At 35.9% G+C, this 17,973-nt stretch overlaps 1 protein-coding gene across 1 annotated transcript in view; it reads left to right on the top strand.

The window, feature by feature from the left end:
- Positions 1–17,396, top strand: part of LOC131027672 (histidine--tRNA ligase, chloroplastic/mitochondrial) — a 118,285-nt gene extending 100,889 nt beyond the window's left edge. The window contains exons 8-12 of the mRNA XM_057957753.2: positions 11,002–11,116; positions 11,416–11,555; positions 12,829–12,957; positions 13,643–13,806; positions 16,558–17,396. Of these exons, the coding sequence (XP_057813736.2) occupies positions 11,002–11,116; positions 11,416–11,555; positions 12,829–12,957; positions 13,643–13,806; positions 16,558–16,693 (684 nt within the window). The 3' untranslated portion in view covers positions 16,694–17,396. The remainder of the gene's footprint in view (positions 1–11,001; positions 11,117–11,415; positions 11,556–12,828; positions 12,958–13,642; positions 13,807–16,557) is intronic.
- Positions 17,397–17,973: the final 577 nt, after the last annotated feature.

The following is a 17,973-nucleotide window of genomic DNA, read 5'->3' on the forward strand; positions in this document are numbered from 1 at the left end:
AAGCCAATCATTAGTCGGTGATTCCCTTATTATCCTCCAATGTCTCTTGAAGCTTCCATGGTTGATGAAGACTTGATAATGGATGAATTTGCAAGTCTACGACTTCACCTAAAAGCAGTACTTTCATCTCATAAGGATCTCCTCTTGAATGTGAGAATTAGATCCCCAAATGAGGAAAAGACTTGCCTTATGTATGAAACCCTAGATTTGAATTTGATCAAAAGCCGACCTAGAATTAATATATTTTCACACAGCGGGATTTGAATTCAATAAGACCACCAAATTATCCTCATGAAATTTAGGGAAAAAAGATTGGGACCAGATAGCTAGGTCGCCCTGATCCTGACAATATTTTTCCGACTTTCGAGAAATGAAAGATAACGAAGTTCTAATGCTGAATCCAACCCGGTGGGTCAAACTATAATGTATAGATATGCAGGATATACTTTGAAGGTTGAAATTGGGGTAAGATTAGGATTAAATCAGGATGAAATAATAAAAAGGGGCACACCTAAGATCAAGGGCCCAATTTTATGATATGTGAAATGACAGGTTTAATTAAATTATTAATTAAATGCCTAAGGAAGTCCAATAATGCACAATGCAATGAGACACACTAAGGTGATTGTCAACTAAGCGTGGAATTGGACAATCTAATTAAGGGTTTACAATTTACGACACTACACATGGGAAGATGGGGACCTAAAAAGTGATAATAATGCTGCTGTTACCACTTATTTCAGTCTTCATATGAGTCCATTTGAGTTCTTGCAAATGGATTGCAAAGAGATTATGAGTAAAATTTGGTATTCTATTGAGTTGGTGGCCTTTGGGAAGACATTTCTAGCCAAGGGAGTGATCAGAAATTTTATTTTGGCCAAGATTATTCAGTATTGCAACAATTGTTTTTCTTTGCAAATGTTGCATCTTGAAAATTCAGACTTGCATAGCTGCAGATTTGAGCAACTTGAGTCCAATCAGCTCATTGTCAGGGTTAGTTTTGGGCCTCGGAGAGAACGACAGATGTGACTAATTGGTTTTGGTGTTGGTTGGATATTTAGGCACAAAATTATTGTTATTTCTTATATTCAATTTGCACTTGTGTTTGGGACAACAAATTAGATTTTAGTGACAATTAATTATGTGGAAGTGCAAGATGTTGGGAATGAGAGAGCTAATGTTGACTATTTTGAGCTTACTCCTATGGTTCCTTGGATTAGTTTCTTTGAAGAGAAATTCTTTGAGTTGACCGAGTTTTTGCTGTATTTGATTACTCTTCTTATAGGTGGTTTTCAGTTGTCTCTTGTATAGGTATCCAATAGGAAAATGCTTTGAGTGGATTGAGCTAAAAACCTCCTAGGTTGACTTGGGACCTTGGAATCATGTTTTGTTTCAGTTTGGATCAATATGGTGATTTTTAGGTAGAGTTGGCATTGCTTGAGGACACATAATCTTTGGGAAGGGAGCACTGCAGTGTCTCCATTTTTGGGTTCTCTTGCTTTGTAGTTGGCTGTAATCGTCTAAGTGTGTCAACCATATTAGAGTGGATATTTGATGTTACCAGTGAGTTCAGATGGCCTAGAGGATTCAGAGGGCACTTTTCAAGGTTATTTCCAACTTTTGGTGTACTCTCCAAGATTCTTGGAGAGAGCGTCTATTTATAGTGAGTTACTCAGTCAAATTCGATTATCATCATTCATCATCAGTATCAATCCTGTGCAATCAGTTTTTGATTTTGACGCATTTCGATTGTTTTCACTACTTGGGTAATATTGAGCTATATTTAATTAATTTTACTAAAGTTTCCATTTTAATTAAAATAATTTAACACTTACCTTAGTATAATAGCTCTTTGGAATAAGAATGGAAAGTTTTAAATGTTGGATGCTTAACCTTATGACTAAAGTGCCCAAAATAATTAAATAATTAAATATTTAAATAAATCACTTCTCGGGGATATAAGTCTTAATTAAATTATAAAGTGATTTTATATCATACGTTTTAGAAAGTATCGGGGTTGGTTATAAAAGAAGGCTGAGGGTCTCATTTGTGATATATAGAAGATTGAGAGTTTGTTTACTTCTTTGCAAAGATTCAGAGATTTGTGCCTGTGGCCAAACTCTTGCATATGGGATGAAAACCCCAAAGGTTTCTTGGAGTTGAGGACGAAAATCCTGTGTCTTCAACACAGCAGTTCCATACAGGGATTGACAGAGTGCTGAAGGTTTGAGTGGGGACAAGAACCCTCGTTCGTTGTGCATCTTCAAAGGTAAATCTAGACAAGGTTTGCATTTGTGCAAAAAAGAGGTTTCAGATTTGAGGGCGATTTACAAACTGAGTCAATACTATACCATTTTTGGCCACCATTTTCATTGTGTTGGGCCTAGCAATAAACCCTTGTTGAAGGTCGTCGGAATTGGATATGCTAGACGTGTCTCCCTTTCCTAGTTGCTGGAGTTAGGATGGAGTCGATTGGCACTTTGAACCAGGCATAATGTGTTGAGCAGGGTCTTGGTCTTTGCTGGTGTCAAGAGAGGACGTGTAAGGTAGATTGGGCAACATGATAAATGTTTGGAGGTGCAAATCATATTGAGCAGAAAATCTTATCTGAAATGTGGTGATTTTGTGTGAGAAGACTACTTCATAGTGTTGGGTGATCATAATCTTCATAGTGTTGGGTGATCATAATCAGGTTTGCAGGGGTGTGGACATTCTTCAGTCCTCTTGCTGCTAGTTTATTCATAGTGATGTGAAGGAGATTCCCTAAAATGTTGTGCGGTAGCTGAGGATGTTTGAGCTGCTGGGTGAATAATACTGACAGATGTTATGCATCAGAGAATCCATCTCTAAAAGCTTTGTCACTTGAAATTTAATAAGACATCGATCCTTACATATCTAAGGTCATTTTATATGCTTAAGTGATGTAATCAGCTGTGCAACTGTTATATGTTTGAATCTGCAATAAAAACAATTTGCCCTTGTATTTCAGTCACCTCTATCATAACAGCCGACTGTTGATTTTTGGGTATTAACTGTTGTTGATGGTTAAATCATTGTATTCTTCTTTTCTTCAAAAGAGTACCGAAACATCATGAAAGTCACATGAAACCATTACAATTTGAAACATATATATTTCTGCAAACCAAAATCTTTCATCTTTCAGACATGCAAACTATTTGACCAAAATGCTCATTGAGGAAAGTTGCAAAAATATCAGTGGGAAAGGTTTTTAAAATTGGCAAACAAGGGTACTCTTACACACTAGAGGATCCACAATCGAATTGGATCACTGAGGTTGAGGATCTTGTCTTCAATGATGAAGACCTTGATTGGGTTGACTAGGTGGATAGAAAGGTAGAGGTGGTAGCCATGGCATTGGAGGATAGAGCACAGGCAGACACCTTGGATGTTGGTGTGTCACTAAGACAGAGGTAGATATCATGGTTACATCATCATCTAGGACCTATATTAGATGCCCATGCAGGACTTGTCATAATATTGGGCCAAGCGATGTAGGCTCCTCCAAGCCACAGTTTTCTAATTTTTGTTTTGATATTTGTTTTGGACTATTAATGCCATAGATTTCATATTTCAGGAGTTTTGTATACATTAACAATATTTATATATCTAAATGTGTTATTTCCTTTAGCTAAATTTGAGTTTATATATATGTGATCAATGTATACCTGTGTATGTGATCAAAGTAGCTTCTATATGATGAGTTTATTGCGTCTTTAAGGTTTATTTATTAAAGGGTGCATGATACAAGTTTTAAATTCTTAAAAATCTCTAAATTCATAGGTTTTCCAATTTGCCGAGTCTGTGTCAAGTTTAGGCGCCATGTCCAGGTCCGGGTAAAAAATTAGCTTGCTGAGTCTCGGGTGAGTCCAAGTCACAATGATTGTGCCCTCTCCAATTTTGAATTACATCATATAGATCTTGCAAAACCATCTAAGGAAATTTGAAAGAATTTGAATATACTATTTGGAGCAACAATGATTAATGTAAAATTTTCTTTATAGATACAACATTTCAAGTTCAAGTCGGCTGATGGAATCACTATGTCAATCCATGCAAACAATCTGAGATCTCTTCTTCATTAACTAGCATAATTCAATGTTGTAGACTTGTAGTGGATGCTGAGTATGCTAAAGCTATTTTAGTAAACAATTTATCTTCAAAATTCAGCAATGTCATCTTTACTCATAGTCAAATTTCTTCTAAAAGTCTTTAAGATATGATTTCAGCTCTTCTAGCTGAAGAAAACAGAACTATTGTAGGAGATACAAAAGATGATCCTCAAAATAAGATCGCATTTTACTCAAACCATAAAAGATATGACAAGGACAAAAGGGGGGCAGAATGCTATTATTGCTTGAAAATGGGTCAGAATTCATCGTGGAATTGTAGACTTCAAGTGAATGATGTTCTAAAAGAAAAGCTCAAAGGAGCTAATGTAGCCATTGTTGAAGACCATCCAAATATTGATAATGGTGAAGAAATTTCTTTTTATGTTTTTGTATAGGTCTAGTTCTTTGAAGATAGGTAGAAAGCTAGTGTAGAAAAAGATCAGAATGGATGATTGCACAGTTAGTTTGGGAGTCTGTTGATCTTGGCAATCATACCATTGTGAGGGTCATGAGACAACTTGATAGAGCTTTGTGAGTGTAGGTCAACATGGATCGTTGTCCAATGGTTTGGGAGATCAGTGGCTTGAGAGTCCGGGGAGGTGGTAATCTAAGAACATGGGAATTCGGCTCAAGAGCTACACCTTTACGAGGGTTCAAGGCAGCTTGATGGAGTTATATTTGGTGTATGGTTTGTTTTCAAAGTAACGCTTCTAAAGAATGGTGAATTGATGGTTCAGTGTGTTTTTAGTTTGAAATGCTTAATGTTAGTTTGGTTTATTTTAGTACAATGAGTCTTGAGAGGGATATTAGAGATAAATAAAAATTCTGTAATAAAGTGACTTTACATTAGATTAGTTAATTTCTAATTATTAAGGTTTTATCTTCACTCCAAATCCTATATAAGGAGGTGAATCCATTTGTAATGTTTTATCCAGATTTTTAATAGAAGAATACATTTTTGTATTCTATTCATTTTTTCAAAGATTCCCCATCATTTCTTTCCACCCATCACTCAAACGTGAGTGAAATGATATGTTTACCTCATGAGAGACAGAGTTAATCCCTCTATATCAGATACAGAATTATTGGCCGACTTGAATGATGACTGTAAGAGTCATTTTTAAGTCCAAGAAGTTGGGCAGGAGATTGTATGTAACTGTTGTGACGTTTTCACACATCGCCCCATTGCAAATGGGGACCCTTGCTTTTTTGCTTTTTAGGGTTTGTTCTTTAGGTTTTTTTAGGGTTTTGTTAGTTGGCCTTTGCATTTTGAGTGCTGTCGGGGAGATCAATAGGGTAGCAAGTCCGGCTTGAGTGATGTTCTGATCCTGAAATTTGACTAAGTCTGGAAACTGAAAAACCTCAAAAAACTAGATTTTGCAATATAACTCCTGGAGGTCTGAAACCACTCTCAAACATCCTGAAAGTATATATGGAATATAACTTAAAGTATAAGAAAGAAGAAACATAGAAGGAAATGTCACTTATACTTAAATGTCCTGATAGAGAGTTCGAAAAGTCAATTTTCGCTCCTGTCCTTCTCCAAGGGTCCAGAGCGAAAAGCGCTCCTGTCCCTCTCCAAGGGTCCAAGGCGAATCGCTCGTGTCCCTCACCAAGGGTCCAGAGCGAAAAAGCTTAGTGGAGTCATTTCTGACCTTGTTTGGACGAATTGAGACATCAAAGGCATGGTGAAGGACGAAATGAGCATGATAGAGCATCCATACTTGATCAAAAACAATGAAATGATGAAGTTTTTGCCTAGAAGGTCAAATTCGCTCCTGTCCCTCACTGAAGGACCAGAGCGATTTTCTTTATATGCACAATTTTAGACCTTTTTTGGACATTAACTTTTATTCATAGCATTAAGTAAGATGATATCTTCCTTAGCCAAGACTTTTTTTGATGAAAATTGTAACGATTTGGCCTAGAGAGCAAATTTCGCTCCTGTCCCTCAGTGAAGGACCGGAGCTTAAAGTCTGACATTGCTTTGTCCTCGCAGGATTTTAACGACTTGATGATTTGAAGAAGTCCAAAGAGATGCATTTTACCAAATGAATATAACTTGAAGTGCCGTCGTGAAGAAAAATGAACCAAAATGCAAAAATCGCTCCTGTCCCTCAGTCAGGGACCAGGGCGAAGTCTATTGTAGCTCCCGTCCCTCTCCCAGGGATCAGAGCGAAATTCTTCATAGGGTATGCACTGGGCAAAGATCAAGCAAGTTTTATGTTCGAAGGCAAGAAAGGAGGTGAGTTGAACCCGTTGAAGACAAATTGAAGATTATGAAACATCAACAAGGGACCCAAATGCTCAAGTTCGCTCCTGTCCCTCAGGGAGGGACCTGAGCGATTTTTTGTCTTAGATGAATTTCTTGCCAAGTTTGAATGATTTCCAAGCCAAAGATGAATAAAATGGGGCACAATAAGACCATTGAAGATAATTTTTGAAGGTGGCCAAGTGTAGTTGAGCTTGAAACATCAAATTCGCTCCTGTCCCTCAGTCAGGGACCAGGGTGATTTGCACATGATCATTCATTTTCCTTCAAAATCAAGACAAGGCAAGGATAGGCAAGATCAAGGACGCCATTTGGAAAGCGATGAACAAGAAGCAAAGATTGGAAGTTTGCAAATTTGAGCCAGCACACCAGGATCGCTCCTGTCCCTCACCAAGGGACCAGGGCGATATTTGCTAGAACACTTGTTATCCTTTGAAGATCACGTCAAAGCAAAGTTGCACAAAGTTTAAAACATCATTTGGAAGGCGATACAAAGGAGGAGAACATTAAAATGTTACCAATTTGAGCTTGAAATGGAGAAAACATCAAGATCGCTCCTGTCCCTCTCCAAGGGACCAGGGCGATGATCCTCTAAACATCAAATATGCCTCGTAGAAGTCAAATGAAACAAGCGTGGAGTGGAGAAATGATGTCATTATTTGCCTTATGATGAAGATTGGAGATCGAAGATGCAAAATCAAGTAGAAAGCATGAAGATCGCTCCTGTCCCTCTCCAAGGGACCAGGGCGATATCACATCTAAAGGGCATTCGTTTGCAAAAACAAGTCAATCAAGCTCGAAATCCCTAGCAAAAATGGCAATTTCAACGTAGGAATGAAGATTTTGAACGTCAAAAGGACAAGGATCGAGACTAAAATGGTAGATCGCTCCTGTCCCTCAGTCAGGGACCAGGGCGATGAGGTTTGAATCTTCCCACTTTTCCAATTTTTGCGCTAAACAAACATTTTGAATTTATTTAAATGCTAGAAAATTCGATAATTTGAAAATTTAATTAAAAATGGCATTTAAATATTGCGTTTGATCATTAATTAATTATTTTTGCCTTGCAAAAAAAGATCAAATTTATTAATTAAAAAACGATGGCATTTAATAATTAATTATTAATTAATTAAAAAATTAAATGGAGCGCTTGGTTTATGAAAGTCGGCCTTTATTATTTATTAAAAATCATTTAAATTGTCTTATTTTATAAAAGTCGGCCTAAGTGAATTGGTGGTGTAAGCGCTTATAAAGGGTGGTGAAGATTGTTATTTTCACATTACCATTTTATCATTCAAGTGCGATTTGAGGAAGACAAAGGAGTAGTGCGAATTGTGTGTTAGAGGTGCGAATTTCATTTCAAGCAAAGGAAGGCGCTAATATCATCAAAGGAGTGCGAACTTAGTTTCCACTTGAGCGAACTTGCCAAGGACATTGAAGATCACGTCAAGGACATATCAAAGGTGGCGAAGTTCCTAATTTGAACAAGAGATCACGTTGAAGCCATCTAATATCAATTTTGCCTAGGCGAATTTTCTTCATTTTGCATTCTAGAGTGAGCTCTCAAGAGAGGTATGGCGATATGGATTTATTGTTTTAATTTCGAATTTTGATCGTCATAGCCTTAAATTTTGAATTTCAATAAGCTCAATCGTTTTTTTTAGGAAATGATAACTCAAGGACTTATTATGAAGTTTCCTAAAAATTAATTTAATCTATGTTATTCATTGCAAAATCATGTTCCTAATTTTGAAATGTTGTGTAGGCATCAAATGGAGATCTTCTCAAGGAAAATCAAGCCAGATCAAGGGCGACCTCCTCCAGCCTAACATCGACAAGGACGGCCTTCTTTGGACTAACGTCATCAAGGGCGACCTCTTCCAAATCCAGCATTCCAAGGCAAGGTACATCAATCGTCTTGCACATCAAGGACAAAAGGAGTTAGAACAAGAGTTAATTAAAGATAGCCTCTCAACGACATCAAATTGAATATCTAGCAAGCTACAAGTGTCAGATGAGGTGGCATCCCAGTCATCACTCCTCCAGTCAGTGAGGTCCACCTCAGCATGTCCAGATTCAATGTACTTAACTCATGGAAGGTGGCACAAACTCTGATGTACCTACCCCGGCTATCCATTGGTCGATTTTCTAGAGAGGACATGTGTCCAAGCAATACAATTTTATCATTGGTCAAGCATTAAATGTTATGTAATGGTTGTAACAAACCCTAATTAGGGTTTTCATTGTAAAATCTTGGCCATTGATCTCGAATTGATCTAGGCCATCGAATTGTATTGAGGGCACTATATAAGCCCTGACATTTCATTTTGTAAAGATGATGAGAGATAATATAGAAATAGTTGAAAGCAATTAGTAGATAGAGAGTAGTTAGAAGTTGATAGAATAGTAATTAGAGTAGAATAGGAGGACAAGGCAAGAAATTGTTGCCATTGATTGTAAACAAACTCCATTTTCATTGAAGTAATGGTGAAGTGTGTCGTTTCTTGTAATTTGCATGGTTTCTTGTTGAGTCTTCAATCCTAGATGGTAGATGATTAGATGAATGGAGGAAATGCGATTGATTAATGGTGGAATTCGTATATCCATACTACTAGCAGTTTGTTGATTGCAGACTTGCCTTGTGTAGTCAACTGGAATCATTCAGCTTAAGCTCAATTTCAATTTGTCGCTTCTTCATTGATATGCATCAACTTGATGGTGTCTATGCCTGCAGTGATGATTTGAACATCATAAAGCTTCCCTTAGAAGATCGCACTAGCCTTGTGGATATGGTCCATTGATGTCAAAACAAGACCTAGTTAGAGTTTCATCAAAAATCAAATCATTGCTCCTACATTCTTAGTATTAGGATTAGATCTTCTCTTCGCCCTCATCCTTTTTCCATTTTTTCAAATCTAAGCCAGTAAGAGCCTGTGTTCCAGCAAAGCAGATCGGAAGTTCAATCATCAGATGTAAGTCCCCTTGTGATTCCAGCAAATCACATCATACCACAGAGAGCTTATCCACACGTAGAGACCCTACCAAAAGAACATTGGAGTCATCCTAACTGATCCTTCATGCGAATCTTCAGCAGTTAGAGACTTTATTCAAGAGAGGATAAGATGCCTTTGGGTATTTTATTCTGTGTATGATCGTGTACAAAATACACGTCAACAGTAACCAAGGCCTTGAGAAAGGATGCTCAGAGATGTTGATGGTCTCCAGAAGAGTAATAAATATGATGCTTCAATAAATAGGTTTAAAAGTAGAACACATAAATGGAAGTTGCAAAAATGAATCAACACACTACTTTTCCTGAAATCTAATGTGTCTTGTTGTGCAGCTCATCTAGGGTGCCAGGATAGTCCTGAGAGCTTGTGTTGCTTGGCCTGAAGGTGTGGAATTGGGAATAGACAATCCAAGACTAGCAATGGTGCAAAGAAAACTCTATTTGTGTTACAAGCCACTAGAAAAAATGTCATCATTGCAACAGATTCTTTAGTGCAAGAACTTGCTGAAGCTTTGTTGAATTTATTGAGAGTAGATGCCACAATCCTGAATTCTACTTTTATGTCATACAGACCTCAAAGAAGTCCTCAACAAAGAAATGGAGGCTGCAATGCAGTCATGTAGCATTTCACAAGCAAGTAAAGGCTCCATTATTACAGTCCTTGAACTAAATTATCACAGGATGGTTCAAAGCAGTGTTCCACGGAAATGCATTTCTCCCTCTCAGGCCCAAGTCTCCCCGTCCCCGAAACTTTTTCCCTTTGTCCCCCCGTCCCCACGTCCCCCCGTCTCCCCATCCCCAACATCCGTGGAACACTGGTTCAAAGCTAATCTCTAGCAGAACTTTTAATATATGATTATGTAACACCAAGTTGTTGTCCTCTGCAAGCTGATTGGATGAAATTATTTCCTTTGCAAGCTAATTGATTATTCATTAATGTGATCCTAGGGATGCCAGAATAGATATGAGCCAGTTTGCTATAAATTTCATTAATTTATCATACAATCTATTAAGGGCACAAAATGTCTATGAACTATTGATTAGAGAGAAAGGCCTAACTTGGGTAATATGGGTAGTCATTGGTTTGTGTTATGTCACCTCCATTTGTTTAACGGAATTTTCTTAATGTGAATTGAACTGATATCTAATGCTCTATTCCAGTAAATCTATTTATGAAACATTGTGATTCTTCACTACCACTTATTTTCATATGTAAGTTGATTGCTATGAGATAATTTATCTAAAAAATTTAGATATTTTCTTTACCTAAATCTTGTCGATACTTTACTCTATCCTTTAACAAATTATACCCAAAATGTTTGTTACATTGTTTGATTATGTATGTATGTAGAAGCTTTTGACATGTGAATGAGCAATTAAACCAAAGACATCAGCCCTGTATAACTTGAGGCATAATTTGGGTAAATAGGAGCAGCATTGCATTGTGTAATATGCCACCTCAATTTGATCATCTAATTTTCCTGATGCCAATTGGTTTGATGTCTTGTTGAACTTATTCAGTAAGTCTGTTAATGATTTTTCATAATGTCATTTTCCATATAATCAATGTATTGATTGTATATTGACAGATGGGTAAAATTCCTATGGAAGAGGTTGAAATGGAATTAGCAAAAGTTGGAATCCCTTCAGATGCTGTTGGAGGAATTCTTCAGGCTTTGTCATTGTCATTGTTTGAACTTGAAGGTTTGCCAATATTATTCAATACTTGCTTGCCCAACATTAGCTTATGATTGCAAATTTTGTTCCTACCATTCACATTTTAAGTTAAATGTGAAATTGTGAGCTTCAGGACATGTCCTTCAATGAAATTAACTGACCCTTTTGATGGAATAATCAAAATGTTTATGATTCAAAAAACCTTGAAGAGGTATATCTTGTAGGCAAATCCACGTTGGGTTTTACAACTTCCAAAATATAGAAATTTATAATGGAATATTTTGTAGTAACACATTCAGGAATTGATTATTTTTTATGTATTGCAGAGTTGCTTGGTTCAGATGGTGGAGTTTCTGAACTGAAACAACTATTTTCTTTCGCAAATGATTATGGCTATGCTGATTGGATTGAATTTGATGCATCTGTCGTTCGTGGCCTAGCCTATTACACTGGAACTGTATTTGAGGTAAATTATTCCCCATTAGTTTCCATACTAATTCAACATGATTTTAGGGTAATGTTTATGTCAATGATTTTGATATTAGGAATTATCTTCAAGCTACCATTCAAAATTTTCTATTTAATCTATTTTCTTTCGATTTCTTTTTTCCTGCAAATAACTTATTTAAACAGTCATTCTGATTCTTTTCAGTTCCTCTCTTTGTTATTCTTTGCTTCTTTTTTCCTTTTTTGGATGGGACCTTGGGTAACACGAGGGATGGAATCTGTGTATGGTAATCTGTTGTGTTCATTTTACTGCATCAAAATCATTGCACCTATTGTAAATATTAATTTTATTGCCTCTCATGATAATACAGAATCCTTGTTGCTTTGCCATGTCACCAATTTCCGACTATTTTACTTTACTGTATAGCCTTCTATCTTATCTTGCAAAATTCCTCTATCTATTGCCATGATTTCAATAATGCCTTAATGATTGGTAAATGAGTAATAACCACATAAATGCAAGGGTTACTTTTGAGTGTTTATGGCATCCTTCCCAAGGATATAAAGGTAAATACTAAACTGCAGAATACCTTCAGTGAAAGTCCAGATGAAATCATCTGGAAAATGAATAAATGATATGCTTCCATGCTGGTTGAAAATTTAAAACAGGTCCCTATATTACTTGCTCATGATCTTACATGGTTGTCATGAAATTTGTCCTTTTAAAATCAAATAATTTTGCATCAGATAACCGTCTAAATCTTCTTCCTTTCGATTCCACTGCATATATTCATTCGTAGGGTGGAGCACAGGAGTTACTGGAATAGTTTTCCCATCTTACTCGTAATTCTTTTGGTATCAATGCCTGCTTATTGGTTTATTTAAGTTGCAAGTTGACCATTGCATGATTGTTAAGCTTTATTCTTATATTTAAAGCTGTTTCTCTTTGAATATTATAAATTTTTAGTAGCAATTAAGACTTCCTATGTGTACTGGATTGTTTAGGTTTACTCTTCTTGCTCTTTTTATATTTCTTTAGTGCTTATATTTCAGTTACTTTTCATAACCGAAAGTCCCTTTTCCTAGTACTTTTATATTCTGATTGGACACCTTTGCAATCCATTGACCTACTTTTTGTCATCTGTGGACATCAATAAATTTCTTTCTTTATTTATTGTGCAAAAATTAAAATGTACATTATCAAAGCACTTGTCTTAATTGATTTAATCTCTTAACTTAGTAAGCAAAAGCCAGGGGCATATCCTGATGAACTTTTTACTCTTTTTTCATAGGGATTTGACAGAGATGGAAAACTCAGGGCAGTTTGTGGAGGTGGGCGGTATGATCAGCTCCTCTCTACATTTGGTGGTGAAGATATTCCTGCATGTGGTTTTGGTTTTGGTGATGCTGTCATAGTAGAAGTAAAGCTCATAACATTCTCTCTGTATCTAGAATATGACTGAACTTTTTGTTGCAGTCATGTTGCTCTACTAATTAAATTTATTTCTTTCACTTTATTTCTCACTGCTTATATAAATTTTATTAATATAATCGAAATAAAAGTTTAAAAATGAAGTATATGCCCATTAAAGGACAAACACATCCAAAATCCAAAACCAACCTACCACAAAATGACTGTATAGCAGTTTTACAAGAGGCCACTATCCAATGGCTACTACCATAGCTGTAAAATTAACAAGGTTTGAAAAGCTACAGGCCATCAGTAATCAAGTCTCATAGTATAACATGACACACAACTGTGTGATAAAGGAGCACAAGACCATCATAGTCAATGCAAGAAACACATCAAGAAGGATCAGAAGTTTCAGCAGCCAAACTAGAAATCCCATGCTCATCAGGTCAATTAGGTGCCCTTAGGAAGATCATTACTTCGTTCAGCCAAATCACTTCCCTGCCGTGAGCTGGGAATCCCTTGCCTAAGTCATAAAGAATGCCTTTATCACAATCCTTACAATTCATTATGATAAGATAAAATTCAATCTTATGCATGCTTTATCTATATTTTATTATTTTTCCAATTATGCTCTAAAATTTGCCATTACAATTTTTCTACCCTTACATTTTCCGTATATGTCTTGATGACAGTTGCTGAAGGAAAAAGAATTGCTCCCAGTGCTTACTCAGGAAATTGATGATATAGTTTTTCCATTGGACAAGGAGCTTAGGCAAGCAGCTGCTATGGTGGCTTCCTCTTTAAGAAGCAGAGGGAATGTTGTGGATCTTATTCTGGAGGACAAACGCCTGAAATGGTAGGAGTTGCAATTGATTATTGTTGTCAGAATCCTCACATTTGATTTGAGATCACTAATAATCTCTTTATAAATTATTTGCATTGCTATTATGTGTTAAGCATTTCTCTTGTTGAATTAAAACAGAAAGGCTTTTACATAAATCTTAAATACTTATATTATTAATCATTAATAATAATCCTTATGTATTAATCCAATGACCTATACTTGCTAGCTCTATGTGATTCACTGTCATACACACGTTTTTCATCTATATTTACCATGTCAATGAAATTTTTACTCTAACTTCATCCTAGCTGACTGCACTGTTTTCGTCTTCTTAAGTATTTTCTTTGCATAGAAAGAAGCCTTTGGGGATATTGGGAGTTCTTTGTAAGGGTAGATTTTGCCCTTTGTTTCTTTTTAAGATTTCTTGTGGGCATTTTCTTTCTAGATATATAGTTCTTGGAATACTGAGTCATGTCATCATATAATATATAATGTCATAATGTTTGTTTCTTCATAAAACCGATTTGCATCTGATGATTTAAGACAGCTCTCTTGTGGCATCGATGTTTGGTGGTCTGTATGCTACTCTCTTTCAGTCTCAACTGACAAAGGGAAGAAAATGTATGTATTTAAAATGGATTTGCAAATTGGGAGTTGACAAAGGGTCCAACACTTCTTAAAAAGAACATCAAAGAATTCAACTTCACCTTTGTGGCCTGTAGTTTTTTTGGCTGTATATTGCTGTTATTGTAATGTGGCTGAATTCAATGTATATTCTGTTATGCATTCTTCAATATAGCTTACAACTAGGAAAAAAAGATTACAATTTCAGCCCCAGAAAAAGAACATTCAGCATCTCTTTTCCATGTTTATATCCCTGAATACAAAAATTAGCTTTTTGTAACAGCAGTGTCCATGCAAACTACATCCATGGCCATCCATAGACACAACTGGTTAAGAAAAACCACTAAAACTATAGATCTATAGATCATCCTAATATACTGGTAAAGCTCCATTATCATGCAAAATAGGCAGAAAGACTTGGATAACAAAAAAACTAACCTGAAGAAAGGTCAAAAATTTGCAATTGAATTTATAGATGCTATTGCTTTGTATAAGAAGGCTAAAAAATATGTAAAATATTGGCAGTCTCTGATTAAATGATTCTGTTTAGGAAACTACATAAACAAATCTCACAGGAGGCCATTTCTAAAGGTAACTTTGCACAGGAAACAGTTTTACATCTTTTGTCACTGGATAGCATATTGGTTTTATCTTTCTTTTATGTTGTTATTTTTCTTTTAGTACTGTGTTTTAGCTTGAAAGTTGGTCCATCAGCCAGTATTTTATCTTTTTGGGTATGGAAATCAGCCTCTTAATTCCGTTATCGAAAAATTTCCTTATTGGGAGGGATATTATAGGGTGATTTTCCAAGGCAATTCTCTAGTTTCTCCACCTGTGTTTTTAATGGAAATGTTTGCCGGTGAATTTCTCGATGCTATTGCTACATATAAGAAAAGCTATAAAATATCTAAAATACCAGCAATCTCTCATTAGATGTTCTTGTTTTGGAAATTAAATAAACAGATCTTGCAGAAGTCCTTTCTGAAAGGTAACTTTGTATGTGAAACAGCTTTACATCTGGTACTTGATTTTATGTTCCGTGTTTACAATCATTCTCTCTGCTTCATGTTAGTTTTCTCTTACTACTGTCTTTTAGCAATCATCTGGTATTGTCTTTTCAGGGATGGAAATGCAGAATCTCAATTCTGCTTTCCAAGCATTTTCTTAGCAGGAAATTTTCAGGTTAATTTTTCCCAACCAGGTCTCTTGTTTCTCCGCCTGTTTTTTTTTCTGGAAATGTTTGCCTGGTGTGGAAGATGTGGGCTACCCTGGGTACCAGTGATATAATTAATCTCAGTAGGATTTTTTTGTCAAAATTCATTGATTTGAGTATTTTCTATTCACTCTCATCAAATTTCAAAAATACTTTGCCAATGATTTGCATCACAGTATCATTGTGCATCTAGAGTTGTTGAAATTCCTCGTAACTTGCATGCTCATGTTCTGGGTACTAAAGTGTGTCCGGATTGGAATTTTATACAGTGCCATGACTTTATGCCCCATTATTTGGATTAGAATCCTTATGATATGCTGCACATAGCACTTTGGTAAACTGCTTTTGTTACTGCAGTGGTCATCAAAGAAAATATATTTGTGTAAGATTTGTAATTTTTTTTGAATCTAGAAAACTATTATTTCTTTCCAATTAGGGAATCATTAAATATGGTGGCTGGAAAATATGTACCTTTAACAGGGCCATCCTTAGCTATGGATGTGCCTAACCTTTAGGCATATCTGGCATGATGAGCTATCCATGCCACATGTGACATGTAAGATCAGAGATTTCAAGTCCTTATAGGAATGACTGATTTCCTGCCATTCTCTGCTCCTTCATGCATCCTTGCTGTGTTTACTGGATATATCATAATGACATATCAGAAAATTTCGGCCACCCAATTTATTTTTGTTACCTTGCAAGAGCACCTGTGTTGTGTATTCCCTATCTTCCCTTGAGAATATATGGGGCAAGAGATGGTTTTTTACATGGTTCTCATCCAAACACCATCTCAAAATTGTATGGGTTTATGGTCTGTATTATTCAATAACTAATACATGATTGATCGTGACATAAATCTCAAATAACTTTTACAGTTTGACTTGCTGATATACCATAATATGCTTATTTGATTTATGATATAGGGCTTTCAAGCATGCAGAGAGAGTTAACGCAAAGAGAATGTTTCTTGTTGGTGATGCTGAATGGAAACGTGGTGCTGTGCGTGTAAAGAATCTTGCAACCAGGGAAGAATCTGATATTTTGATTAATGATTTATAGTAAAATAACTCAACCAGTTCTAATTCAAGATTACACATTGTTTGTTTTGATGGATCCCTCTATATCAGGAGTATCCACTCATAGATTGAGTTAATATTTAGATAGGATATGTAAAAGAAAAGGTAGGATGGAAATGGAAAATGCAGGTCTATTGGTTGGATGTAGATGAATTGGGATCAAAAAGGCATTTCTAAGCTTGCCACATTCTGGAACTTGGATTCTGCTCACGTATAGCTGCACGTCAGGTTCCACTGCCACTAATCAACATCAAGTATGAACCTGAACAGAGTACTATAAAGGATACTTGGAGGATAATAATTCCCAGATCCGTCAATAATATGCCAACCTGAATTCAGTTTTGGATTCAAAACATCAATTTTATGTTCTTAAATTTTTTACCAATCTGTCTCAATGTATATTTTACAGTTTTGATATTAAGTTTCTTGGTGCATCAGAATCATATGTATGGTTACCATTTTATCCATATTTAAAGTAGAAAGAGTAAAGACTTTTGTAATATAAAGCATGTAATGAACAAAGGCCTTGGCCTTCCATCACAATAGAAGATTCATACTATGGGTGCTATGAGGGTTGTGACAAATAGAAATTTGACAGGTGTGAATTTCTTTGTCATCAATAAGCTGAAATTTTTTCTCATTTGATGGGACTTATTTATATATAAAAACTGTTCTTGTTCCTGATTTATACTATTTAATATTTAGTATGAAGCCTCCTGCTTTTTTTTTTATGTAGGATAGGTGTTAATTAGATGACCCAAATAAAAATTAAAATCTCAAATTGCCTTGTGAGGTATCTGTTGGAACATAATCCTTCCTTGGCTCAATCTGCAGATGCGTGGAGTTTATACTTGTAATCTATATGCATTTTTATTATCATTGAAGGATTCCCTAAATGGCTTCTCTAAACTCTTGTTTGCACTAGTTTACTATCGAACATTATAAAGCCCAAATGCTCAAACGTTGGGAATGTGCAAGTTTAGGAAATATATAGCCATTCCAAATCGATTCAGTCAAGCTGAGCAAGTTCCCAAAGTCTGTTGAGCATTGGCTGTGTCTCTATATGGGCTGGAGATTAGATTGAAATCCAGTTTGAGTGTTTAATGCAATAAATTGCATGCTGCATTCAAGGATTCACATTTTACTGTCAAATGATAAGTGAAAAATACAGCAAAAACATTTTTCTACTGATGCAGAAACATTTGTTGTTTGGTAACAACTGCAAAGCACCACTTCTTAATATGCATGTCAAGTTTTCAAATT

This window comes from Cryptomeria japonica, chromosome 8 (assembly GCF_030272615.1).
Source record: "Cryptomeria japonica chromosome 8, Sugi_1.0, whole genome shotgun sequence".
NCBI lineage: Eukaryota > Viridiplantae > Streptophyta > Pinopsida > Cupressales > Cupressaceae > Cryptomeria > Cryptomeria japonica.